Source organism: Pristiophorus japonicus, unplaced genomic scaffold (genome assembly GCF_044704955.1).
Source record: "Pristiophorus japonicus isolate sPriJap1 unplaced genomic scaffold, sPriJap1.hap1 HAP1_SCAFFOLD_272, whole genome shotgun sequence".
NCBI lineage: Eukaryota > Metazoa > Chordata > Chondrichthyes > Pristiophoridae > Pristiophorus > Pristiophorus japonicus.
Genome location: NW_027252472.1, coordinates 42501 through 70000, shown reverse-complemented (window position 1 = coordinate 70000; position 27500 = coordinate 42501). Strand labels below are relative to the sequence as shown.

The window sequence follows — 27500 nt, the reverse complement described above, 5'->3', positions numbered from 1 at the left end:
GTGATCAGGAAGGGCCAATGGTATCTTGGCCTTTATTGCAAAGGGGGATGGAGTATAAAAGCAGGGAAGTCTTGCTCCAGTTACACAGGGTATTGGTGAGGCCACACCTGGAGTACTGCGTGCACAGTTTTGCTCTCCGTATTTACCAAAGGACACACTTGGCTTTGGCGGCAGTTCAGAGAAGGTTCACTCGGTTGATTCCGGGGATGAGGGGGTTGACTTATGAGGAAAGGTTGAGGAGGTTGGGCCTCTACTCATTGGAGTTCAGAAGAATGAGAGGTGATCTTATGGAAACGTATCAGATTATGAGGGGGCTCGACAAGGTGGATGCAGAGAGGATGTTCCCACTGATGGGGGAGACTAGAACTAGGGGGCATGGTCTTAGAATAAGGGGCCGCCCATTTAAAACTGAGATGAGGAGGAATTTCTTCTCTCGGAGGGTTGTAAATCTGTGGAACTCGCTGCCTCAGAGAGCTGTGGAAGCCGGGACATTGAATATATTTAAGACAGAGATAGACAGTTCCTTAACCGATAAGGGGGCGGGCAGGGAAGTGGAGCTGGGTCCATGATCGGATCAGGCCACGATCGTATTAAATGGCGGGGCAGGGCTCGAGGGGCCGAATGGCCGGCTCCTGATCCTATCTCTGACGTTCTCATGTTCTTAACTGTCCCCCCCCCCCCCCCGCCGAGCTCAGCAGCCCGCCCAGGAGCGCCCCGAGAGCTGCCCGAGACGTTAGTGAGCAGGTAAGAGCATCGCTCACACTGCCATCTCACAGAGCGCAGGACACACCCGACCCCGCTGACCCCTCGGGAGTCCCTGGGACTCTTCCCCTCCGCCCACCGGGTGGCTGGATCCCGGCCCTCATTTCCTGAGGGAGGGAGATCTGATTGAGGTGCGTAAAATGAGGATGGGAAGCCTCGGCAGAGTGGATGGGATCGGAGCTGTTTTCCCCGGGCGGAGGGGCCGACAACCAAAAGGGGGCGTGGATTGACAGGAATTGGGGAGGGGGTGGGAGGGGAAATGTCTTCGCCCCCAGAGGTGGGGGGGGGGGGGAGGGTCTGGGGGCGAGGTCCTGGAACTCAGTGCCTGGAAGGGAGGTCGCGGCAGAAACCCTCACCACGGTTGGCAGTGCACCTTTAAGTGTCGGGTGCTACAGAGCGAGGCATCCAGAGCGGGATTTGGTGGGCCGGCGCGAGGCGGACATATTGGGCCAGAAGGACCTGCTCTCCGCACTGTGTGGTTCTCTGATCCGTGTCCCTTGCTTGGTTTCTCCGCCGGTCTATATTGGGGCGACTGGCGTCCATTCCTATCACCGCTGTCTTGTTAGCCCACACAATCTGCCCCTCTGTCTCCCTCTCACGATTCGGGGCTGTATAATAAAGTTCTTCCGCGGCAGTCGCTCGGAACCGACTCTGAACACGAGTTCCCGGGCGGCTGACCGGTCCAATACGGGAACCACAGACCCTGTCACAGGGTGGGACAGATAGATGTTGAGGGAAGGGGGAGGGTGGGACAGAGAGACGTTGAGGGAAGGGGTGGGTGGGACAGATAGACGTTGAGGGAAAGGGGGAGGGTGGGACAGATAGACGTTGAGGGAAAGGGGGAGGGTGGGACAGATAGACGTTGAGGGAAAGGGGGAGGGTGGGACAGAGAGACGTTGAGGGAAAGGGGGAGGGTGGGACAGAGAGACGTTGAGGGAAGGGGGAGGGTGGGACAGAGAGACGTTGAGGGAAAGGGGGAGGGTGGGACAGATAGACGTTGAGGGAAGGAGAGGGAGGGACAGATAGACGTTGAGGGAAGGGGGAGGGTGGGACAGAGAGACGTTGAGGGAAAGGGGGAGGGTGGGACAGATAGACGTTGAGGGAAGGGGAGGGTGGGACAGAGAGACGTTGAGGGAAGGGGAGGATTTGACAGCTAGACGTTGAGGGAAGGGGAGGGTGGGACAGATAGACGTTGAGGGAAGGGGAGGGTGGGACAGATAGACGTTGAGGGAAGGGGAGGGTGGGACAGATAGACGTTGAGGGAAGGGGAGGGTGGGACAGATAGATGTTGAGGGAAGGGGAGGGTGGGACAGATAGACGTTGAGGGAAGGGGAGGGTGGGACAGATAGACGTTGATGGAAGGGGAGGGTGGGACAGATAGATGTTGAGGGAAGGGGAGGGTGGGACAGATAGACGTTGAGGAAAGGGGAGGGTGGGACAGATAGACGTTGAGGGAAGGGGAGGGTGGGACAGATAGACGTTGAGGGAAGGGGAGGGTGGGACAGATAGACGTTGAGGGAAAGGGGGAGGGTGGGACAGATAGAAGGGGAGGGTGGGACAGATAGACGTTGAGGGAAGGGGAGGGTGGGACAGATAGACGTTGAGGGAAAGGGAGTGTGGGACAGATAGACGTTGAGGGAAGGAGAGGGTGGGACAGATAGACGTTGAGGGAAGGGGAGGGTGGGACAGAGAGACGTTGAGGGAAGGGGGAGGGTGGGACAGATAGACGTTGAGGGAACGGGAGGGTGGGACAGATAGACGTTGAGGGAAGGGGAGGGTGGGACAGATAGACGTTGAGGGAAGGGGAGGGTGGGACAGATAGACGTTGAGGGAAGGGGAGGGTGGGACAGATAGACGTTGAGGGAAAGGGGAGGGTGGGACAGATAGACGTTGAGGGAAGGGGTGGGTGGGACAGATAGACGTTGAGGGAAGGGGAGGGTGGGACAGATAGACGTTGAGGGAAGGGGAGGGTGGGACAGATAGACGTTGAGGGAAAGGGGAGGGTGGGACAGATAGATGTTGAGGGAAGGGGAGGGTGGGACAGATAGACGTTGAGGGAAGGGGAGGGTGGGACAGATAGACGTTGAGGGAAGGGGAGGGTGGGACAGATAGACGTTGAGGGAAGAGGAGGGTGGGACAGAGAGACGTTGAGGGAAAGGTGGAGGGTGGGACAGATAGACGTTGAGGGAAGGGGAGGGTGGGACAGAGAGACGTTGAGGGAAAGGGGGAGGGTGGGACAGATAGACGTTGAGGGAAGGGGGAGGGTGGGACAGAGAGACGTTGAGGGAAGGGGAGGGAGGGACAGATAGACGTTGAGGGAAGGGGGAGGGTGGGACAGAGAGACGTTGAGGGAAAGGGGGAGGGTGGGACAGAGAGACGTTGAGGGAAGGGGAGGGTGGGACAGAGAGACGTTGAGGGAAGGGGGAGGGTGGGACAGATAGACATTGAGGGAAGGGGAGGGTGGGACAGATAAACGTTGAGGGAAGGGGAGGGTGGGACAGATAGACGTTGAGGGAAGGGGAGGGAGGGACAGATAGACGTTGAGGGAAGAGGAGGGAGGGACAGATAGACGTTGAGGGAAGGGGAGGGTGGGACAGATAGACGTTGAGGGAAAGGGGGAGGGTGGGACAGAGACGTTGAGGGAAGGGGGAGGGTGGGACAGATAGACGTTGAGGGAAGGGGAGGGTGGGACAGATAGACGTTGAGGGAAGGGGAGGGTGTGACAGATAGACGTTGAGGGAAGGGGAGGGTGGGACAGATAGACATTGAGGGAAAGGGAGGGTGGGACAGATAGACGTTGAGGGAAGGGGAGGGTGGGACAGAGAGACGTTGAGGGAAGGGGGAGGGGAGGGTGGGACAGATAGACGTTGAGGGAAAGGGGGATGGTGGGACAGATAGACGTTGAGGGAAGGGGAGGGTGGGACAGAGAGACGTTGAGGGAAGGGGGAGGGTGGGACAGATAGACGTTGAGGGAAGGGGAGGGTGTGACAGATAGACGTTGAGGGAAGGGGAGGGTGGGACAGATAGACGTTGAGGGAAAGGGAGGGTGGAACAGATAGATGTTGAGGGAAGGGGAGGGTGCGACAGATAGACGTTGAGGGAAGGGGAGGGTGGGACAGATAGACGTTGAGGGAAGGGGAGGATTTGACAGCTAGACGTTGAGGGAAGGGGAGGGTGGGACAGATAGATGTTGAGGGAAGGGGAGGGTGGGACAGATAGACGTTGAGGGAAGGGGAGGGTGGGACAGATAGACGTTGATGGAAGGGGAGGGTGGGACAGATAGATGTTGAGGGAAGGGGAGGGTGGGACAGATAGACGTTGAGGAAAGGGGAGGGTGGGACAGATAGACGTTGAGGGAAGGGGAGGGTGGGACAGATAGACGTTGAGGGAAGGGGAGGGTGGGACAGATAGACGTTGAGGGAAAGGGGGAGGGTGGGACAGATAGAAGGGGAGGGTGGGACAGATAGACGTTGAGGGAAGGGGAGGGTGGGACAGATAGACGTTGAGGGAAAGGGAGTGTGGGACAGATAGACGTTGAGGGAAGGAGAGGGTGGGACAGATAGACGTTGAGGGAAGGGGAGGGTGGGACAGAGAGACGTTGAGGGAAGGGGGAGGGTGGGACAGATAGACGTTGAGGGAACGGGAGGGTGGGACAGATAGATGTTGAGGGAAAGGGGAGGGTGGGACAGACAGACTTTGAGGGAAGGGGAGGGTGGGACAGATAGACATTGAGGGAAGGGGAGGGTGGGACAGATAGACGTTGAGGGAAGGGGAGGGTGGGACAGATAGACGTTGAGGGAAGGGGAGGGTGGGACAGATAGACGTTGAGGGAAGGGGAGGGTGGGACAGATAGACGTTGAGGGAAAGGGGAGGGTGGGACAGATAGACGTTGAGGGAAGGGGAGGGTGGGACAGATAGACGTTGAGGGAAGGGGAGGGTGGGACAGATAGATGTTGAGGGAAGGGGAGGGTGGGACAGATAGACGTTGAGGAAAGGGGAGGGTGGGACAGATAGACGTTGAGGGAAGGGGAGGGTGGGACAGATAGACGTTGAGGGAAAGGGAGTGTGGGACAGATAGACGTTGAGGGAAGGAGAGGGTGGGACAGATAGACGTTGAGGGAAGGGGAGGGTGGGACAGAGACGTTGAGGGAAGGGGGAGGGTGGGACAGATAGACGTTGAGGGAACGGGGGATGGTGGGACAGATAGACGTTGAGGGAAGGGGAGGGTGGGACAGAGAGACGTTGAGGGAAGGGGGAGGGTGGGACAGATAGACGTTGAGGGAAGGGGAGGGTGTGACAGATAGACGTTGAGGGAAGGGGAGGGTGGGACAGATAGACGTTGAGGGAAAGGGAGGGTGGAACAGATAGACGTTGAGGGAAGGGGAGGATTTGACAGCTAGACGTTGAGGGAAGGGGAGGGTGGGACAGATAGACGTTGAGGGAAGGGGAGGGTGGGACAGATAGACGTTGAGGGAAGGGGAGGGTGGGACAGATAGACGTTGAGGGAAGGGGAGGGTGGGACAGATAGACGTTGATGGAAGGGGAGGGTGGGACAGATAGATGTTGAGGGAAGGGGAGGGTGGGACAGATAGACGTTGAGGAAAGGGGAGGGTGGGACAGATAGACGTTGAGGGAAGGGGAGGGTGGGACAGATAGACGTTGAGGGAAGGGGAGGGTGGGACAGATAGACGTTGAGGGAAAGGGGGAGGGTGGGACAGATAGAAGGGGAGGGTGGGACAGATAGACGTTGAGGGAAGGGGAGGGTGGGACAGATAGACGTTGAGGAAAAGGGAGTGTGGGACAGATAGACGTTGAGGGAAGGAGAGGGTGGGACAGATAGACGTTGAGGGAAGGGGAGGGTGGGACAGAGAGACGTTGAGGGAAGGGGGAGGGTGGGACAGATAGACATTGAGGGAACGGGAGGGTGGGACAGATAGATGTTGAGGGAAAGGGGAGGGTGGGACAGACAGACTTTGAGGGAAGGGGAGGGTGGGACAGATAGACATTGAGGGAAGGGGAGGGTGGGACAGATAGACGTTGAGGGAAGGGGAGGGTGGGACAGATAGACGTTGAGGGAAGGGGAGGGTGGGACAGATAGACGTTGAGGGAAGGGGAGGGTGGGACAGATAGACGTTGAGGGAAAGGGGAGGGTGGGACAGATAGACGTTGATGGAAGGGGAGGGTGGGACAGATAGACGTTGAGGGAAGGGGAGGGTGGGACAGATAGATGTTGAGGGAAGGGGAGGGTGGGACAGATAGACGTTGAGGAAAGGGGAGGGTGGGACAGATAGACGTTGAGGGAAGGGGAGGGTGGGACAGATAGACGTTGAGGGAAAGGGAGTGTGGGACAGATAGACGTTGAGGGAAAGGGGAGGGTGGGAGAGATAGACGTTGAGGGAAGGGGAGGGTGGGACAGATAGACGTTGAGGGAAGGGGAGGGTGGGACAGATAGACGTTGAGGGAAGGGGAGGGTGGGACAGATAGACGTTGAGGGAAGGGGAGGGTGGGACAGATAGACGTTGAGGGAAAGGGGGAGGGTGGGACAGATAGAAGGGGAGGGTGGGACAGATAGACGTTGAGGGAAGGGGAGGGTGGGACAGATAGACGTTGAGGGAAGGGAGGGTGGGACAGATAGACGTTGAGGGAAAGGGAGGGTGGGACAGACAGACTTTGAGGGAAGGGGAGGGTGGGACAGATAGACATTGAGGGAAGGGGAGGGTGGGACAGATAGACGTTGAGGGAAGGGGAGGGTGGGACAGATAGACGTTGAGGGAAGGGGAGGGTGGGACAGATAGACGTTGAGGGAAGGGGAGGGTGGGACAGATAGACGTTGAGGGAAGGGGAGGGTGGGACAGGTTTGCCCCATGCTCCTTCCGCTGCCTGCGCTTGCTTTCTGCGTGCTCGCAATTGGCGACGAGACTCGAGGTGCTCAGCGCCCTCCCGGATGCACTTCCTCCACTTAGGGCGGACTGGTCTTTGGGCCAGGGACTCCCAGGTGTTGGTGGGGGATGTTACACTTTATCAGGGGAGGGGTGTGTCCCTTGTAACGTTCCCTCTGCCCCACCTTGGGGCTCGCTTGCCCGTGAAGGAGTTCCGAGTAGAGCGCTCGCTTTGGGGTGTCTGGTGTCTGGGGGACATGCGAACAATGTGGCCCTGCCCAGCGGAGCTGGTCGAGTGTGTGGTCAGTGCTTCGATGCTGGGGATGTCGGGCCTGGTCGAGGACGCTAACGTTGGTGCGTCTGTCCTCCCGGGGGATTTGCGGGATCTCGCGGAGACAGCGTTGGTGGTATTTCTCCAGCGACTTGAGGTGTCTACTGTACACGGTCCGTGTCTCTGGGCCATACAGGAGGGCGGGTATCACTACAGCCCTGTAGACCATGAGCTGGGGGTGAGGTGTCTACTGTACACGGTCCGTGTCTCTGGGCCATACAGGAGGGTGGGTATCACTACAGCCCTGTAGACCATGAGCTGGGGATGAGGTGTCTACTGTACATGGTCCATGTCTCTGAGCCATACAGGAGGGCGGGTATCACTACAGCCCTGTAGACCATGAGCTGGGGGTGAGGTGTCTACTGTACATGGTCCATGTCTCTGAGCCATACAGGAGGGCGGGTATCACTACAGCCCAGTAGACCATGAGCTGGGGGTGAAATACCTACTGTACACGGTCCGTGTCTCTGGGCTATACAGGAGGGCGGGTATCACTACAGCCCTGTAGACCATGAGCTGGGGGTGAGGTACCTACTGTACATGGTCCATGTCTCTGGGCCATACAGGAGGGCGGGGTATCACTACAGCCCTGTAGACCATGAGCTGGGGGTGAGATACCTACTGTACACGGTCCGTGTCTCTGGGCCATACAGGAGGGTGGGTATCACTACAGCCCTGTAGACCATGAGCTGGGGATGAGGTGTCTACTGTACATGGTCCATGTCTCTGAGCCATACAGGAGGGCGGGTATCACTACAGCCCAGTAGACCATGAGCTGGGGGTGAAATACCTACTGTACACGGTCCGTGTCTCTGGGCCATACAGGAGGGTGGGTATCACTACAGCCCTGTAGACCATGAGCTGGGGGTGAGATACCTACTGTACACGGTCCGTGTCTCTGGGCCATACAGGAGGGTGGGTATCACTACAGCCCTGTAGACCATGAGCTGGGGGTGAGGTGTCTACTGTACACGGTCCGTGTCTCTGGGCCATACAGGAGGGCGGGTATCACTACAGCCCTGTAGACCATGAGCTGGGGGTGAGGTACCTACTGTACACGGTCCGTGTCTCTGGGCCATACAGGAGGGTGGGTATCACTACAGCCCTGTAGACCATGAGCTGGGGGTGAGGTGTCTACTGTACATGGTCCGTGTCTCTGAGCCATACAGGAGGGTGGGTATCACTACAGCCCTGTAGACCATGAGCTGGGGGTGAGATACCTACTGTACACGGTCCGTGTCTCTGAGCCATACAGGAGGGCGGGTATCACTACAGCCCTGTAGACCATGAGCTGGGGGTGAGGTGTCTACTGTACACGGTCCGTGTCTCTGGGCCATACAGGAGGGCGGGTATCACTACAGCCCTGTAGACCATGAGCTGGGGGTGAGGTGTCTACTGTACACGGTCCGTGTCTCTGGGCCATACAGGAGGGCGGGTATCACTACAGCCCTGTAGACCATGAGCTGGGGGTGAGATACCAACTGTACACGGTCCGTGTCTCTGGGCCATACAGGAGGGCGGGTATCACTACAGCCCTGTAGACCATGAGCTGGGGGTGAGGTACCTACTGTACACGGTCCGTGTCTCTGGGCCATACAGGAGGGTGGGTATCACTACAGCCCTGTAGACCATGAGCTGGGGGTGAGGTGTCTACTGTACATGGTCCGTGTCTCTGAGCCATACAGGAGGGTGGGTATCACTACAGCCCTGTAGACCATGAGCTGGGGGTGAGGTACCTACTGTACACGGTCCGTGTCTCTGGGCCATACAGGAGGGCGGGTATCACTACAGCCCTGTAGACCATGAGCTCGGGGTGAGATACCTACTGTACACGGTCCGTGTCTCTGAGCCATACAGGAGGGCGGGTATCACTACAGCCCTGTAGACCATGAGCTGGGGGTGAGGTGTCTACTGTACACGGTCCGTGTCTCTGGGCCATACAGGAGGGCGGGTATCACTACAGCCCTGTAGACCATGAGCTGGGGGTGAGGTGTCTACTGTACATGGTCCGTGTCTCTGGGCCATACAGGAGGGCGGGTATCACTACAGCCCTGTAGACCATGAGCTCGGTGGTGGGTTTGAGGTCCTGATGTACACAGTCCGTGTCTCTGAGGTGTTTCGGAGGCTGGGTATCCCCACTGCTCCATCGACCGTGGGGCTTGAGGTCCGTGTCTCTGAGACCTATAGGAGAGGCTGGGTATCCCCACTGCCCCGTTGACCGTGGGGCTTGAGGTCCGGGTCTCTGAGACCTATAGGAGGCCGGGTATCCCCACTGCCCCGTTGACCGTGGGGCTTGAGGTCCGTGTCTCTGAGACCTATAGGAGGCCGGGTATCCCCACTGCCCCGTTGACCGTGGGGCTTGAGGTCCTGATGTACACAGTCCGTGTCTCTGAGGTGTTTCGGAGGCTGGGTATCCCCACTGCTCCATCGACCGTGGGGCTTGAGGTCCGTGTCTCTGAGACCTATAGGAGGGCGGGTATCACCACTGCCCCGTTGACCGTGGGGCTTGAGGTCCGGGTCTCTGAGACCTATAGGAGGCCGGGTATCCCCACTGCCCCGTTGACCGTGGGGCTTGAGGTCTGGGTCTCTGAGACCTATAGGAGGCCGGGTATCCCCACTGCCCCGTTGACCATGGGGCTTGAGGTCCGGGTCTCTGAGGCCTATAGGAGGCTGGGTATCCCCACTGCCCCGTTGACCGTGGGGCTTGAGGTCCGGGTCTCTGAGGCCTATAGGAGGCTGGGTATTCCCACTGCCCCGTTGACCGTGGGGCTTGAGGTCCTGATGTACACAGTCCGTGTCTCTGAGACCTATAGGAGGCCGGGTATCACCACTGCCCCGTTGACCGTGGGGCTTGAGGTCCGGGTCTCTGAGACCTATAGGAGGCTGGGTATCCCCACTGCCCCGTCGATGTACACGGTCCGTGTCTCTGAGACCTATAGGAGGCTGGGTATCCCCACTGCCCCGTTGACCGTGGGGCTTGAGGTCTGGATCTCTGAGACCTATAGGAGGCTGGGTATCCCCACTGCCCCGTTGACCGTGGGGCTTGAGGTCCGTGTCTCTGAGACCTATAGGAGGCCGGGTATCCCCACTGCCCCGTTGACCGTGGGGCTTGAGGTCCGTGTCTCTGAGACCTATAGGAGGCCGGGTATCCCCACTGCCCCGTTGACCGTGGGGCTTGAGGTCCGTGTCTCTGAGACCTATAGGAGGCCGGGTATCCCCACTGCCCCGTTGACCGTGGGGCTTGAGGTCCGGGTCTCTGAGACCTATAGTAGGCCGGGTATCCCCACTGCCCCGTTGACCGTGGGGCTTGAGGTCCGGGTCTCTGAGGTGTTTCGGAGGCTGGGTATCCCCACTGCTCCATCGACCGTGGGGCTTGAGGTCCGGTGTCTCTGAGACCTATAGGAGGCCGGGTATCACCACTGCCCCGTTGACCGTGGGGCTTGAGGTCCGGTGTCTCTGAGACCTATAGGAGGCCGGGTATCCCCACTGCCCCGTTGACCGTGGGGCTTGAGGTCCGGTGTCTCTGAGACCTATAGGAGGCCGGGTATCCCCACTGCCCCGTTGACTGTGGGGCTTGAGGTCCATGTCTCTGAGACCTATCGTAGGCCGGGTATCCCCACTGCCCCGTTGACCGTGGGGCTTGAGGTCCGGGTCTCTGAGACCTATAGTAGGCCGGGTATCCCCACTGCCCCGTTGACCGTGGGGCTTGAGGTCCATGTCTCTGAGACCTATAGGAGGCCGGGTATCCCCACTGCCCCGTTGACCGTGGGGCTTGAGGTCCATGTCTCTGAGACCTATAGGAGGCCGGGTATCCCCACTGCCCCGTTGACCGTGGGGCTTGAGGTCCGGGTCGCCAACCAATAAACGCCCAGCGACAGAACGGCTCCGTTTCTGATCCCGAACCGGATTCGGTCTCCGAAGACCCCTCCGCCTGCGCCGTCCCCGCCGCCATGGTACGACGACTCGCGCTCGGGGTTCACTATCGGGGCAGCGGTCCGCGGGATCTTGCTGTGCCCAGGGTCGCCACGGCGACCGCACTCCGAAACAGACTTAATCGGCTGTAAAAGGGCTTTGCGGAGGGGCGAAAGGCGCTACATCAATGTAAATGTGCCCTCCCCCAGCACCGCCCTGGGCTGCGGGCCCGGGTTTGGGGCTCAGTTCCCCGGAAGGGAGACACTTTAGTCCCTCACAAGCCTGCGGCCTCCTTTTGGTCAACTTTCAGGCTGCTGCTCCAAGATGGCGGCGGGTGGCCCTCACCAAGATGGCGGCGGGCGGCGGACAAAGATTTTTTTTCTTGCCCTCATCAAAATGGCCGCCGCAGGGGCGGGCTCGCTGACGTAAAATGGCGGCGGACATTTTCTCAGGTTCCACAAAATGGCGGCGGGGCAAAAGCTCCCCTCACCAAGATGGCCGCGGCTGAGCGCCGCCCTGCCCCTCACCAAGATGGCCGCGGCGCACTCTTCCACAAAATGGCGGCTAGGCAGCCACAAAATGGCGGCGGCCACGCCCCCTCCGCTGTCACTCAACGGGTTGCCAACATCTCCCGGCTGGCCCAGGAGCCTCCCGGATTTAAAGGCGTAGTCCCCCCCGGCAAATGTAAAATCAAGCGACAGGCGTTTGAATTAATTCTGTGTTTTTTGAACAAGTTATTATTAGTGATGAAAATGTGGCAGGAAAAGCTGCTGGATTGGATAATTCTTCCCTTTTAGTCAACTGAACGGCAGCCAATCGGACGCCGTGAGACGGTGGTGACCCCCGGCCACGGGTTCGCGGCGGACCAATGGGAAGGCAGGCGATTCAACGAGCCAACGTCCAGGAATATATTCCACCAGAGTTGGCAACCCGTCGACCCCCCAATACACCCCACGGACCCCGGGTAAGAGAGAGAGGGGAAATCAGCCAGGGTTCCTGCTCCTGATCACTGCCCAGTGACCCCTGGGTTAGAGAGAGAGGGGAAATCAGCCAGGGTTCCTGCTCCTGATCACTGCCCAGTGAACCCTGGGTTAGAGAGAGGGGAAATCAGCCAGGGTTCCTGCTCCTGATCACTGCCCAGTGACCCCTGGGTTAGAGAGAGGGGAAATCAGCCAGGGTTCCTGCTCCTGATCACTGCCCAGTGACCCCTGGGTTAGAGAGAGAGGGAAATCAGCCAGGGTTCCTGCTCCTGATCACTGCCCAGTGACCCCTGGGTTAGAGAGAGGGGAAATCAGCCAGGGTTCCTGCTCCTGATCACTGCCCAGTGAACCCTGGGTTAGAGAGAGAGGGAAATCAGCCAGGGTTCCTGCTCCTGATCACTGCCCAGTGACCCCTGGGTTAGAGAGAGGGGAAATCAGCCAGGGTTCCTGCTCCTGATCACTGCCCAGTGACCCCTGGGTTAGAGAGAGAGAGGAAATCAGCCAGGGTTCCTGCTCCTGATCACTGCCCAGTGACCCCTGGGTTAGAGAGAGAGGGGAAATCAGCCAGGGTTCCTGCTCCTGATCACTGCCCAGTGACCCCTGTGTTAGAGAGAGGGGAAATCAGCCAGGGTTCCTGCTCCTGATCCCCGCCCAGTGACCCCTGGGTTAGAGAGAGAGGGAAATCAGCCAGGGTTCCTGCTCCTGATCCCTGCCCAGTGACCCCTGGGTTAGAGAGAGAGGAAATCAGCCAGGGTTCCTGCTCCTGATCCCTGCCCAGTGACCCCTGGGTTAGAGAGAGAGGAAATCAGCCAGGGTTCCTGCTCCTGATCCCTGCCCAGTGACCCCTGGGTTAGAGAGAGGGGAAATCAGCCAGGGTTCCTGCTCCTGATCACTGCCCAGTGACCCCGGGGTTAGAGAGAGAGGGGAAATCAGCCGGGGTTCCTGCTCCTGATCACTGCCCAGTGACCCCTGGGTTAGAGAGAGAGGAAATCAGCCAGGGTTCCTGCTCCTGATCATTGCCCAGTGACCCCTGGGTTAGAGAGAGAGGGTGAAATCAGCCAGGGTTCCTGCTCCTGATCATTGCCCAGTGACCCCTGGGTTAGAGAGAGAGGGGGAAATCAGCCAGGGTTCCTGCTCCTGATCACTGCCCAGTGACCCCTGGGTTAGAGAGAGGGAAATCAGCCAGGGTTCCTGATCCTGATCACTGCCCAGTGACCCCTGGGTTAGAGAGAGAGGGGAAATCAGCCAGGGTTCCTGCTCCTGATCCCCGCCCAGTGACCCCTGGGTTAGAGAGAGAGGGGAAATCAGCCAGGGTTCCTGCTCCTGATCCCCGCCCAGTGACCCCTGGGTTAGAGAGAGGGGAAATCAGCCAGGGTTCCTGCTCCTGATCACTGCCCAGTGACCCCTGGGTTAGAGAGAGAGGGAGATCAGCCAGGGTTCCTGCTCCTGATCCCCGCCCAGTGACCACTGGGTTAGAGAGAGAGGGGAAATCAGCCAGGGTTCCTGCTCCTGATCACTGCCCAGTGACCCCTGGGTTAGAGAGAGAGGGAAATCAGCCAGGGTTCCTGCTCCTGATCACTGCCCAGTGACCCCTGGGTTAGAGAGAGGGGAAATCAGCCAGGGTTCCTGCTCCTGATCACTGCCCAGTGACCCCTGGGTTAGAGAGAGGGGAAATCAGCCAGGGTTCCTGCTCCTGATCACTGCCCAGTGACCCCTGGGTTAGAGAGAGAGGAAATCAGCCAGGGTTCCTGCTCCTGATCACTGCCCAGTGACCCCTGAGTTAGAGAGAGGGGAAATCAGCCAGGGTTCCTGCTCCTGATCACTGCCCAGTGACCCCTGGGTTAGAGAGAGAGAGGGGGAAATCAGCCAGGGTTCCTGCTCCTGATCACTGCCCAGTGACCCCTGGGTTAGAGAGAGGGAAATCAGCCAGGGTTCCTGCTCCTGATCCCCGCCCAGTGACCCCTGGGTTAGAGAGAGAGAGGGGGAAATCAGCCAGGGTTCCTGCTCCTGATCCCCGCCCAGTGACCCCTGGGTTAGAGAGAGAGAGGGGAAATCAGCCAGTGTTCCTGCTCCTGATCACTGCCCAGTGATCCCTGGGTTAGAGAGAGGGGAAATCAGCCAGGGTTCCTGCTCCTGATCACTGCCCAGTGACCCCTGGGTTAGAGAGAGAGGGAAATCAGCCAGGGTTCCTGCTCCTGATCACTGCCCAGTGACCCCTGGGTTAGAGAGAGGGGGAAATCAGCCAGGGTTCCTGCTCCTGATCCCCGCCCAGTGACCACTGGGTTAGAGAGAGAGGGGAAATCAGCCAGGGTTCCTGCTCCTGATCACTGCCCAGTGACCCCTGGGTTAGAGAGAGAGGGAAATCAGCCAGGGTTCCTGCTCCTGATCACTGCCCAGTGACCCCTGGGTTAGAGAGAGGGGAAATCAGCCAGGGTTCCTGCTCCTGATCACTGCCCAGTGACCCCTGGGTTAGAGAGAGGGGAAATCAGCCAGGGTTCCTGCTCCTGATCACTGCCCAGTGACCCCTGGGTTAGAGAGAGGGGAAATCAGCCAGGGTTCCTGCACCTGATCCCTGCCCAGTGACCCCTGGGTTAGAGGGAGAGGGGGAAATCAGCCAGGGTTCCTGCTCCTGATCCCCGCCCAGTGACCCCTGGGTTAGAGAGAGGGGAAATCAGCCAGGGTTCCTGCTCCTGATCCCTGCCCAGTGACCCCTGGGTTAGAGAGAGGGAAATCAGCCAGGGTTCCTGCTCCTGATCCCCGCCCAGTGATCCCTGGGTTAGAGAGAGAGGAAATCAGCCAGGGTTCCTGCTCCTGATCCCTGCCCAGTGACCCCTGGGTTAGAGAGAGGGAAATCAGCCAGGGTTCCTGCTCCTGATCCCCGCCCAGTGATCCCTGGGTTAGAGAGAGAGGAAATCAGCCAGGGTTCCTGCTCCTGATCCCCGCCCAGTGACCCCTGGGTTAGAGAGAGAGAGGAAATCAGCCAGGGTTCCTGCTCCTGATCACTGCCCAGTGACCCCTGGGTTAGAGAGAGAGGGGAAATCAGCCAGGGTTCCTGCTCCTGATCACTGCCCAGTGACCCCTGGGTTAGGGAGAGGGGGAAATCAGCCAGGGTTCCTGCTCCTGATCACTGTCCAGTGACCCCTGGGTTAGAGAGAGGGGAAATCAGCCAGGGTTCCTGTTCCTGATCCCTGTCCAGTGACCCCTGGGTTAGAGAGAGGGAAATCAGCCAGGGTTCCTGCTCCTGATCACTGCCCAGTGATCCCTGGGTTAGAGAGAGGGGAAATCAGCCAGGGTTCCTGCTCCTGATCACAGCCCAGTGACCCCTGGGTTAGAGAGAGGGGAAATCAGCCAGGGTTCCTGCTCCTGATCACTACCCGGTGACCCCTGGGTTAGAGAGAGAGGGGAAATCAGCCAGGGTTCCTGCTCCTGATCACTGCCCAGTGACCCCTGGGTTAGAGAGAGGGGAAATCAGCCAGTGTTCCTGCTCCTGATCACTGCCCAGTGACCCCTGGGTTAGAGAGAGAGGGGAAATCAGCCAGGGTTCCTGCTCCTGATCCCCACCCAATGACCCCTGGGTTAGAGAGAGAGGGGAAATCAGCCAGGGTTCCTGCTCCTGATCCCCGCCCAATGACCCCTGGGTTAGAGAGAGAGGGGAAATCAGCCAGGGTTCCTGCTCCTGATCACTGCCCAGTGACCCCTGGGTTAGAGAGAGGGAAATCAGCCAGGGTTCCTGCTCCTGATCACTGCCCAGTGACCCCTGGGTTAGAGAGAGGGGAAATCAGCCAGGGTTCCTGCTCCTGATCACTGCCCAGTGACCCCTGGGTTAGAGAGAGGGGAAATCAGCCAGGGTTCCTGCTCCTGATCACTGCCCAGTGACCCCTGGGTTAGAGAGAGAGGGGAAATCAGCCAGGGTTCCTGCTCCTGATCACTGCCCAGTGACCCCTGGGTTAGAGAGAGGGGAAATCAGCCAGGGTTCCTGCTCCTGATCCCTGCCCAGTGACCCCTGGGTTAGAGAGAGGGGAAATCAGCCAGGGTTCCTGCTCCTGATCACTGCCCAGTGACCCCTGGGTTAGAGAGAGAGGAAATCAGCCAGGGTTCCTGCTCCTGATCCCCGCCCAGTGACCCCTGGGTTAGAGGGAGAGGGAAATCAGCCAGGGTTCCTGCTCCTGATCACTGCCCAGTGACCCCTGGGTTAGAGAGAGGGGAAATCAGCCAGGGTTCCTGCTCCTGATCACTGCCCAGTGACCCCTGGGTTAGAGAGAGGGGGAAATCAGCCAGGGTTCCTGCTCCTGATCCCCGCCCAGTGACCCCTGGGTTAGAGAGAGGGGAAATCAGCCAGGGTTCCTGCTCCTGATCCCCGCCCAGTGACCCCTGGGTTAGAGAGAGAGGGAAATCAGCCAAGGTTCCTGCTCCTGATCCCTGCCCAGTGACTCCTGGGTGAGAGAGAGAGGGGAAATCAGCCAGGGTTCCTGCTCCTGATCACTGCCCAGTGACCCGGGGTTAGAGAGAGGGGAAATCAGCCAGGGTTCCTGGTCCTGATCACTGCCCAGTGACCCCTGGGTTAGAGAGAGGGGAAATCAGCCAGGGTTCCTGCTCCTGATCACTGCCCAGTGACCCCTGGGTTAGAGAGAGGGGAAATCAGCCAGGGTTCCTGCTCCTGATCACTGCCCAGTGACCCTTGGGTTAGAGAGGGGGAAATCAGCCAGGGTTCCTGCTCCTGATCACTGCCCAGTGACCCCTGGGTTAGAGAGAGAGGGAAATCAGCCAGGGTTCCTGCTCCTGATCACTGCCCAGTGACCCCTGGGTTAGAGAGAGGGGAAATCAGCCAGGGTTCCTGCTCCTGATCACTGTCCAGTGACCCCTGGGTTAGAGAGAGGGGAAATCAGCCAGGGTTCCTGGTCCTGATCACTGCCCAGTGACCCCTGGGTTAGAGAGAGGGGAAATCAGCCAGGGTTCCTGCTCCTGATCACTGCCCAGTGACCCCTGGGTTAGAGAGAGGGGAAATCAGCCAGGGTTCCTGCTCCTGATCACTGCCCAGTGACCCTTGGGTTAGAGAGGGGGAAATCAGCCAGGGTTCCTGCTCCTGATCACTGCCCAGTGACCCCTGGGTTAGAGAGAGGGGAGATCAGCCAGGGTTCCTGCTCCTGATCACTGCCCAGTGACCCCTGGGTTAGAGGGAGAGGGAAATCAGCCAGGGTTCCTGCTCGTGATCACTGCCCAGTGACCCCTGGGTTAGAGAGAGGGGAAATCAGCCAGGGTTCCTGCTCCTGATCACTGCCCAGTGACCCCTGGGTTAGAGAGAGGGGAAATCAGCCAGGGTTCCGGCTCCTGATCCCCGCCCAGTGACCCCTGGGTTAGAGAGAGGGGGAAATCAGCCAGGGTTCCTGCTCCTGATCACCGCCCAGTGACCCCTGGGTTAGAGAGAGAGGGGAAATCAGCCAGGGTTCCTGCTCCTGATCCCCGCCCAGTGACCCCTGGGTTAGAGAGAGAGGGGAAATCAGCCAGGGTTCCTGCTCCTGATCCCCGCCCAGTGACCCCTGGGTTAGAGAGAGGGGAAATCAGCCAGGGTTCCTGCTCCTGATCACTGCCCAGTGACCCCTGGGTTAGAGAGAGAGGGAAATCAGCCAGGGTTCCTGCTCCTGATCCCCGCCCAGTGACCACTGGGTTAGAGAGAGAGGGGAAATCAGCCAGGGTTCCTGCTCCTGATCACTGCCCAGTGACCCCTGGGTTAGAGAGAGAGGGAAATCAGCCAGGGTTCCTGCTCCTGATCACTGCCCAGTGACCCCTGGGTTAGAGAGAGGGGAAATCAGCCAGGGTTCCAGCTCCTGATCACTGCCCAGTGACCCCTGGGTTAGAGAGAGGGGAAATCAGCCAGGGTTCCTGCTCCTGATCACTGCCCAGTGACCCCTGGGTTAGAGAGAGAGGAAATCAGCCAGGGTTCCTGCTCCTGATCACTGCCCAGTGACCCCTGAGTTAGAGAGAGGGGAAATCAGCCAGGGTTCCTGCTCCTGATCACTGCCCAGTGACCCCTGGGTTAGAGAGAGAGAGGGGGAAATCAGCCAGGGTTCCTGCTCCTGATCACTGCCCAGTGACCCCTGGGTTAGAGAGAGGGAAATCAGCCAGGGTTCCTGCTCCTGATCCCCGCCCAGTGACCCCTGGGTTAGAGAGAGAGAGGGGGAAATCAGCCAGGGTTCCTGCTCCTGATCCCCGCCCAGTGACCCCTGGGTTAGAGAGAGAGAGGGGAAATCAGCCAGTGTTCCTGCTCCTGATCACTGCCCAGTGATCCCTGGGTTAGAGAGAGGGGAAATCAGCCAGGGTTCCTGCTCCTGATCACTGCCCAGTGACCCCTGGGTTAGAGAGAGAGGGAAATCAGCCAGGGTTCCTGCTCCTGATCCCCGCCCAGTGACCACTGGGTTAGAGAGAGAGGGGAAATCAGCCAGGGTTCCTGCTCCTGATCACTGCCCAGTGACCCCTGGGTTAGAGAGAGAGGGAAATCAGCCAGGGTTCCTGCTCCTGATCACTGCCCAGTGACCCCTGGGTTAGAGAGAGGGGAAATCAGCCAGGGTTCCTGCTCCTGATCACTGCCCAGTGACCCCTGGGTTAGAGAGAGGGGAAATCAGCCAGGGTTCCTGCTCCTGATCACTGCACAGTGACCCCTGGGTTAGAGAGAGGGGAAATCAGCCAGGGTTCCTGCTCCTGATCCCTGCCCAGTGACCCCTGGGTTAGAGGGAGAGGGGGAAATCAGCCAGGGTTCCTGCTCCTGATCCCCGCCCAGTGACCCCTGGGTTAGAGAGAGGGGAAATCAGCCAGGGTTCCTGCTCCTGATCCCTGCCCAGTGACCCCTGGGTTAGAGAGGGGGAAATCAGCCAGGGTTCCTGCTCCTGATCCCCGCCCAGTGATCCCTGGGTTAGAGAGAGAGGAAATCAGCCAGGGTTCCTGCTCCTGATCCCTGCCCAGTGACCCCTGGGTTAGAGAGAGGGAAATCAGCCAGTGTTCCTGCTCCTGATCCCCGCCCAGTGATCCCTGGGATGGAGAGAGAGGAAATCAGCCAGGGTTCCTGCTCCTGATCCCCGCCCAGTGACCCCTGGGTTAGAGAGAGAGAGGAAATCAGCCAGGGTTCCTGCTCCTGATCACTGCCCAGTGACCCCTGGGTTAGAGAGAGAGGGGAAATCAGCCAGGATTCCTGCTCCTGATCACTGCCCAGTGACCCCTGGGTTAGAGAGAGGGGAAATCAGCCAGGGTTCCTGCTCCTGATCACTGCCCAGTGACCCCTGGGTTAGAGAGAGAGAGGGAAATCAGCCAGGGTTCCTGCTCCTGATCACTGCCCAGTGACCCCTGGGTTAGGGAGAGGGGGAAATCAGCCAGGGTTCCTGCTCCTGATCACTGCCCAGTGACCCGGGGTTAGAGAGAGGGGAAATCAGCCAGGGTTCCTGGTCCTGATCACTGCCCAGTGACCCCTGGGTTAGAGAGAACGGAAATCAGCCAGGGTTCCTGCTCCTGATCACTGCCCAGTGACCCCTGGGTTAGAGAGAGGGGAAATCAGCCAGGGTTCCTGCTCCTGATCACTGCCCAGTGACCCTTGGGTTAGAGAGGGGGAAATCAGCCAGGGTTCCTGCTCCTGATCACTGCCCAGTGACCCCTGGGTTAGAGAGAGAGGGAAATCAGCCAGGGTTCCTGCTCCTGATCACTGCCCAGTGACCCCTGGGTTAGAGAGAGGGGAAATCAGCCAGGGTTCCTGCTCCTGATCACTGTCCAGTGACCCCTGGGTTAGAGAGAGGGGAAATCAGCCAGGGTTCCTGGTCCTGATCACTGCCCAGTGACCCCTGGGTTAGAGAGAGGGGAAATCAGCCAGGGTTCCTGCTCCTGATCACTGCCCAGTGACCCCTGGGTTAGAGAGAGGGGAAATCAGCCAGGGTTCCTGCTCCTGATCACTGCCCAGTGACCCTTGGGTTAGAGAGGGGGAAATCAGCCAGGGTTCCTGCTCCTGATCACTGCCCAGTGACCCCTGGGTTAGAGAGAGGGGAGATCAGCCAGGGTTCCTGCTCCTGATCACTGCCCAGTGACCCCTGGGTTAGAGGGAGAGGGAAATCAGCCAGGGTTCCTGCTCCTGATCACTGCCCAGTGACCCCTGGGTTAGAGAGAGAGGAAATCAGCCAGGGTTCCTGCTCCTGATCACTGCCCAGTGACCCCTGGGTTAGAGAGAGGAAATCAGCCAGGGTTCCTGCTCCTGATCACTGCCCAGTGACCCCTGGGTTAGAGAGAGAGGGGAAATCAGCCAGGGTTCCTGCTCCTGATCCCTGCCCAGTGACCCCTGGGTTAGAGAGAGGGGAAATCAGCCAGGGTTCCTGCTCCTGATCCCCGCCCAGTGACCTCTGGGTTAGAGAGAGAGGAAATCAGCCAGGGTTCCTGCTCCTGATCACTGCCCAGTGACCCCTGGGTTAGAGAGAGGGGGAAATCAGCCAGGGTTCCTGCTCCTGATCACTGCCCAGTGACCCCTGGGTTAGAGAGAGGGGAAATCAGCCAGGGTTCCTGCTCCTGATCACTGCCCAGTGACCCCTGGGTTAGAGAGAGGGGAAATCAGCCAGGGTTCCTGCTCCTGATCACTGCCCAGTGACCCCTGGGTTAGAGAGAGGGGAAATCAGCCAGGGTTCCTGCTCCTTATCACTGCCCAGTGACCCCTGGGTTAGAGAGAGAGGAAATCAGCCAGGGTTCCTGCTCCTGATCACTGCCCAGTGACCCCTGGGTTAGAGAGAGGGGAAATCAGCCAGGGTTCCTGCTCCTGATCACTGCCCAGTGACCCCTGGGTTAGAGAGAGAGAGGGGGAAATCAGCCAGGGTTCCTGCTCCTGATCACTGCCCAGTGACCCCTGGGTTAGAGAGAGGGGGAAATCAGCCAGGGTTCCTGCTCCTGATCACTGCCCAGTGACCCCTGGGTTCGAGAGAGAGGGGAAATCAGCCAGGGTTCCTGCTCCTGATCACTGCCCAGTGATCCCTGGGTTAGAGAGAGAGGGGAAATCAGCCAGGGTTCCTGCTCCTGATCCCCGCCCAGTGACCCCTGGGTTAGAGAGAGAGGAAATCAGCCAGGGTTCCTGCTCCTGATCACTGCCCAGTGACCCCTGGGTTAGAGAGAGAGAGGGGAAATCAGCCAGGGTTCCTGCTCCTGATCACTGCCCAGTGACCCCTGGGTTAGAGAGAGAGAGGGGAAATCAGCCAGGGTTCCTGCTCCTGATCACTGCCCAGTGACCCCTGGGTTAGAGAGAGGGGAAATCAGCCAGGGTTCCTGCTCCTGATCACTGCCCAGTGACCCCTGGGTTAGAGAGAGAGGAAATCAGCCAGGGTTCCTGCTCCTGATCACTGCCCAGTGACCCCTGGGTTAGAGAGAGGGAAATCAGCCAGGGTTCCTGCTCCTGATCACTGTCCAGTGACCCCTGGGTTAGAGAGAGAGGGGAAATCAGCCAGGGTTCCTGCTCCTGATCACTGCCCAGTGACCCCTGGGTTAGAGAGAGAGGGGAAATCAGCCAGGGTTCCTGCTCCTGATCACTGCCCAGTGACCCCTGGGTTAGAGAGAGAGGGGAAATCAGCCAGGGTTCCTGCTCCTGATCACTGCCCAGTGACCCCTGGGTTAGAGAGAGGGGAAATCAGCCAGGGTTCCTGCTCCTGATCACTGCCCAGTGACCCCTGGGTTAGAGAGAGGGTAAATCAGCCAGGGTTCCTGCTCCTGATCACTGCCCAGTGACCCCTGGGTTAGAGAGAGAGGGGAAATCAGCCAGGGTTCCTGCTCCTGATCACTGCCCAGTGACCCCTGGGTTAGAGAGAGGGGAAATCAGCCAGGGTTCCTGCTCCTGATCACTGCCCAGTGACCCCTGGGTTAGAGAGAGGGGGAAATCAGCCAGGGTTCCTGCTCCTGATCACTGCCCAGTGACCCCTGGGTTAGAGAGTGGGGAAATCAGCCAGGGTTCCTGCTCCTGATCACTGCCCAGTGACCCCTGGGTTAGAGAGAGAGAGGGGAAATCAGCCAGGGTTCCTGCTCCTGATCACTGCCCAGTGACCCCTGGGTTAGAGAGAGGGGGAAATCAGCCAGGGTTCCTGCTCCTGATCACTGCCCAGTGACCCCTGGGTTAGAGAGAGGGGAAATCAGCCAGGGTTCCTGCTCCTGATCACTGCCCAGTGACCCCTGGTTTAGAGAGAGAGGGAAATCAGCCAGGGTTCCTGCTCCTGATCACTGCCCAGTGACCCCTGGGTGAGAGAGAGGGGAAATCAGCCAGGGTTCCTGCTCCTGATCACTGCCCAGTGACCCCTGGGTTAGAGAGAGGGGAAATCAGCCAGGGTTCCTGCTCCTGATCACTGCCCAGTGATCCCTGGGTTAGAGAGAGAGGGGAAATCAGCCAGGGTTCCTGCTCCTGTTCCCCGCCCATGAACCCCTGGGTTAGAGAGAGAGGAAATCAGCCAGGGTTCCTGCTCCTGATCACTGCCCAGTGACCCCTGGGTTAGAGAGGGGGAAATCAGCCAGGGTTCCTGCTCCTGATCCCCGCCCAGTGACCCCTGGGTTAGAGAGAGGGGAAATCAGCCAGGGTTCCTGCTCCTGATCACCGCCCAGTGACCCCTGGGTTAGAGAGAGGGGAAATCAGCCAGGGTTCCTGCTCCTGATCACTGCCCAGTGACCCCTGGGTTAGAGAGAGGGGAAATCAGCCAGGGTTCCTGCTCCTGATCACCGCCCAGTGACCCCTGGGTTAGAGAGAGAGGGGGAAATCAGCCAGGGTTCCTGCTCCTGATCCCCGCCCAGTGACCCCTGGGTTAGAAAGAGGGGAAATCAGCCAGGGTTCCTGCTCCTGATCCCCGCCCAGTGACCCCTGGGTTAGAGAGAGAGGGAAATCAGCCAGGGTTCCTGCTCCTGATCACTGCCCAGTGACCCCTGGGTTAGAGAGAGGGGAAATCAGCCAGGGTTCCTGCTCCTGATCACTGCCCAGTGAGCCCTGGGTTAGAGAGAGGGGAAATCAGCCAGGGTTCCTGCTCCTGATCACTGCCCAGTGACCCCTGGGTTAGAGAGAGGAGAAATCAGCCAGGGTTCCTGCTCCTGATCACTGCCCAGTGACCCCTGGGTTAGAGAGAGAGGGAAATCAGCCAGGGTTCCTGCTCCTGATCACTGCCCAGTGACCCCTGGGTTAGAGAGAGGGGAAATCAGCCAGGGTTCCTGCTCCTGATCACTGCCCAGTGACCCCTGGGTTAGAGAGAGAGGGGAAATCAGCCAGGGTTCCTGCTCCTGATCACTGCCCAGTGACCCCTGGGTTAGAGAGAGGAGAAATCAGCCAGGGTCCTGCTCCTGATCACTGCCCAGTGACCGCTGGGTTAGAGAGAGAGGGAAATCAGCCAGGGTTCCTGCTCCTGATCACTGCCCAGTGACCCCTGGGTTAGAGAGAGGGGAAATCAGCCAGGGTTCCTGCTCCTGATCACTGCCCAGTGACCCCTGGGTTAGAGAGAGGGGGAAATCAGCCAGGGTTCCTGCTCCTGATCACTGCCCAGTGACCCCTGGGTTAGAGAGGGGGAAATCAGCCAGGGTTCCTGCTCCTGATCACTGCCCAGTGACCCTGGGTTAGAGAGAAAGGGGGAAATCAGCCAGGGTTCCTGCTCCTGATCACTGCCCAGTGACCTCTGGGTTAGAGAGAGAGGGGGAAATCAGCCAGGGTTCCTGCTCCTGATCACTGCCCAGTGATCCCTGGGTTAGAGAGAGAGGAAATCAGCCAGGGTTCCTGCTCCTGATCACTGCCCAGTGACCCCTGGGTTAGAGAGAGGGGGAAATCAGCCAGGGTTCCTGCTCCTGATCACTGCCCAGTGATCCCTGGGTTAGAGAGAGAGGAAATCAGCCAGGGTTCCTGCTCCTGATCCCTGCCCAGTGACCCCTGGGTTAGAGAGAGAGAGGAAATCAGCCAGGGTTCCTGCTCCTGATCACTGCCCAGTGATCCCTGGGTTAGAGAGAGAGGAAATCAGCCAGGGTTCCTGCTCCTGATCCCTGCCCAGTGACCCCTGGGTTAGAGAGAGAGAGGAAATCAGCCAGGGTTCCTGCTCCTGATCACTGCCCAGTGACCCCTGGGTTAGAGAGAGAGGGGAAATCAGCCAGGGTTCCTGCTCCTGATCACTGCCCAGTGACCCCTGGGTTAGAGAGAGAGGGGGAAATCAGCCAGGGTTCCTGCTCCTGATCACTGCCCAGTGACCTCTGGGTTAGAGAGAGAGGGGGAAATCAGCCAGGGTTCCTGCTCCTGATCACTGCCCAGTGACCCCTGGGTTAGAGAGAGGGGGAAATCAGCCAGGGTTCCTGCTCCTGATCCCTGCCCAGTGACCCCTGGGTTAGAGAGAGAGGGGAAATCAGCCAGGGTTCCTGCTCCTGATCACTGCCCAGTGATCCCTGGGTTAGAGAGAGGGGAAATCAGCCAGGGTTCCTGCTCCTGATCACTGCCCAGTGACCCCTGGGTTAGAGAGAGGGGAAATCAGCCAGGGTTCCTGCTCCTGATCCCCGCCCAGTGACCCCTGGGTTAGAGAGGGGGAAATCAGCCAGGGTTCCTGCTCCTGATCCCCGCCCAGTGACCCCTGGGTTAGAGAGAGGGGAAATCAGCCAGGGTTCCGGCTCCTGATCACTGCCCAGTGACCCCTGGGTTGGAGAGAGGGGAAATCAGCCAGGGTTCCTGCTCCTGATCACTGCCCAGTGACCCCTGGGTTAGAGAGAGGGGAAATCAGCCAGGGTTCCTGCTCCTGATCACTGCCCAGTGACCCCTGGGTTAGAGAGAGGGGAAATCAGCCAGGGTTCCTGCTCCTGATCACTGCCCAGTGACCCCTGGGTTAGAGAGAGGGGAAATCAGCCAGGGTTCCTGCTCCTGATCACTGCCCAGTGACCCCTGGGTTAGGGAGAGGGGAAATCAGCCAGGGTTCCTGCTCCTGATCACTGCCCAGTGACCCCTGGGTTAGAGAGAGGGGAAATCAGCCAGGGTTCCTGCTCCTGATCACTGCCCAGTGACCCCTGGGTTAGGGAGAGGGGAAATCAGCCAGGGTTCCTGCTCCTGATCACTGCCCAGTGACCCCTGGGTTAGAGAGAGAGGGGAAATCAGCCAGGGTTCCTGCTCCTGATCACTGCCCAGTGACCCCTGGGTTAGAGAGAGAGGAAATCAGCCAGGGTTCCTGCTCCTGATCACTGCCCAGTGACCCCTGGGTTAGAGAGAGAGGGGAAATCAGCCAGGGTTCCTGCTCCTGATCACTGCCCAGTGACCCCTGGGTTAGAGAGAGGGGAAATCAGCCAGGGTTCCTGCTCCTGTTCCCCGCCCAGTGACCCCTGGGTTAGAGAGAGAGGAAATCAGCCAGGGTTCCTGCTCCTGATCACTGCCCATTGACCCCTGGGTTAGAGAGAGGGGAAATCAGCCAGGGTTCCTGCTCCTGATCCCTGCCCAGTGACCCCTGGGTTAGAGAGAGAGAGGAAATCAGCCAGGGTTCCTGCTCCTGATCACTGCCCAGTGACCCCTGGGTTAGAGAGAGGGGAAATCAGCCAGGGTTCCTGCTCCTGATCACTGCCCAGTGACCCCTGTGTTAGAGAGAGGAGAAATCAGCCAGGGTTCCTGCTCCTGATCACTGCCCAGTGACCCCTGGGTTAGAGAGGGGGAAATCAGCCAGGGTTCCTGCTCCTGATCCCCGCCCAGTGACCCCTGGGTTAGAGAGAGGGGAAATCAGCCAGGGTTCCTGCTCCTGATCACCGCCCAGTGACCCCTGGGTTAGAGAGAGGGGAAATCAGCCAGGGTTCCTGCTCCTGATCACTGCCCAGTGACCCCTGGGTTAGAGAGAGGGGAAATCAGCCAGGGTTCCTGCTCCTGATCACCGCCCAGTGACCCCTGGGTTAGAGAGAGAGGGGGAAATCAGCCAGGGTTCCTGCTCCTGATCCCCGCCCAGTGACCCCTGGGTTAGAGAGAGGGGAAATCAGCCAGGGTTCCTGCTCCTGATCCCCGCCCAGTGACCCCTGGGTTAGAGAGAGAGGGAAATCAGCCAGGGTTCCTGCTCCTGATCACTGCCCAGTGACCCCTGGTTTAGAGAGAGGGGAAATCAGCCAGGGTTCCTGCTCCTGATCACTGCCCAGTGAGCCCTGGGTTAGAGAGAGGGGAAATCAGCCAGGGTTCCTGCTCCTGATCACTGCCCAGTGACCCCTGGGTTAGAGAGAGGAGAAATCAGCCAGGGTTCCTGCTCCTGATCACTGCCCAGTGACCCCTGGGTTAGAGAGAGAGGGAAATCAGCCAGGGTTCCTGCTCCTGATCACTGCCCAGTGACCCCTGGGTTAGAGAGAGGGGAAATCAGCCAGGGTTCCTGCTCCTGATCACTGCCCAGTGACCCCTGGGTTAGAGAGAGAGGGGAAATCAGCCAGGGTTCCTGCTCCTGATCACTGCCCAGTGACCCCTGGGTTAGAGAGAGGGGGAAATCAGCCAGGGTTCCTGCTCCTGATCACTGCCCAGTGACCCCTGCTGGATTAGAGAGGGGGAAATCAGCCAGGGTTCCTGCTCCTGATCACTGCCCAGTGACCCTGGGTTAGAGAGAAAGGGGGAAATCAGCCAGGGTTCCTGCTCCTGATCACTGCCCAGTGACCTCTGGGTTAGAGAGAGAGGGGGAAATCAGCCAGGGTTCCTGCTCCTGATCACTGCCCAGTGATCCCTGGGTTAGAGAGAGAGGAAATCAGCCAGGGTTCCTGCTCCTGATCACTGCCCAGTGACCCCTGGGTTAGAGAGAGAGGGAAATCAGCCAGGGTTCCTGCTCCTGATCACTGCCCAGTGATCCCTGGGTTAGAGAGAGAGGAAATCAGCCAGGGTTCCTGCTCCTGATCCCTGCCCAGTGACCCCTGGGTTAGAGAGAGAGAGGAAATCAGCCAGGGTTCCTGCTCCTGATCACTGCCCAGTGACCCCTGGGTTAGAGAGAGAGGGGAAATCAGCCAGGGTTCCTGCTCCTGATCACTGCCCAGTGACCCCTGGGTTAGAGAGAGAGGGGGAAATCAGCCAGGGTTCCTGCTCCTGATCACTGCCCAGTGACCTCTGGGTTAGAGAGAGAGGGGGAAATCAGCCAGGGTTCCTGCTCCTGATCACTGCCCAGTGACCCCTGGGTTAGAGAGAGGGGGAAATCAGCCAGGGTTCCTGCTCCTGATCCCTGCCCAGTGACCCCTGGGTTAGAGAGAGAGGGGAAATCAGCCAGGGTTCCTGCTCCTGATCACTGCCCAGTGATCCCTGGGTTAGAGAGAGGGGAAATCAGCCAGGGTTCCTGCTCCTGATCACTGCCCAGTGACCCCTGGGTTAGAGAGAGGGGAAATCAGCCAGGGTTCCTGCTCCTGATCCCCGCCCAGTGACCCCTGGGTTAGAGAGGGGGAAATCAGCCAGGGTTCCTGCTCCTGATCCCCGCCCAGTGACCCCTGGGTTAGAGAGAGGGGAAATCAGCCAGGGTTCCGGCTCCTGATCACTGCCCAGTGACCCCTGGGTTAGAGAGAGGGGAAATCAGCCAGGGTTCCTGCTCCTGATCACTGCCCAGTGACCCCTGGGTTAGAGAGAGGGGAAATCAGCCAGGGTTCCTGCTCCTGATCACTGCCCAGTGACCCCTGGGTTAGAGAGAGGGGAAATCAGCCAGGGTT

The 27500-nt window shown here is 59.1% G+C and overlaps 1 protein-coding gene across 1 annotated transcript in view; it reads left to right on the top strand.

Moving 5' to 3' along the window:
• The window catches only part of LOC139247558 (uncharacterized), a 110925-nt gene that overhangs the window by 63575 nt on the left and 19850 nt on the right, over positions 1 to 27500 (top strand). The window contains exons 8-9 of the mRNA XM_070871668.1: positions 10894 to 11073; positions 11682 to 11848. Of these exons, the coding sequence (XP_070727769.1) occupies positions 10894 to 11073; positions 11682 to 11848 (347 nt within the window). The remainder of the gene's footprint in view (positions 1 to 10893; positions 11074 to 11681; positions 11849 to 27500) is intronic.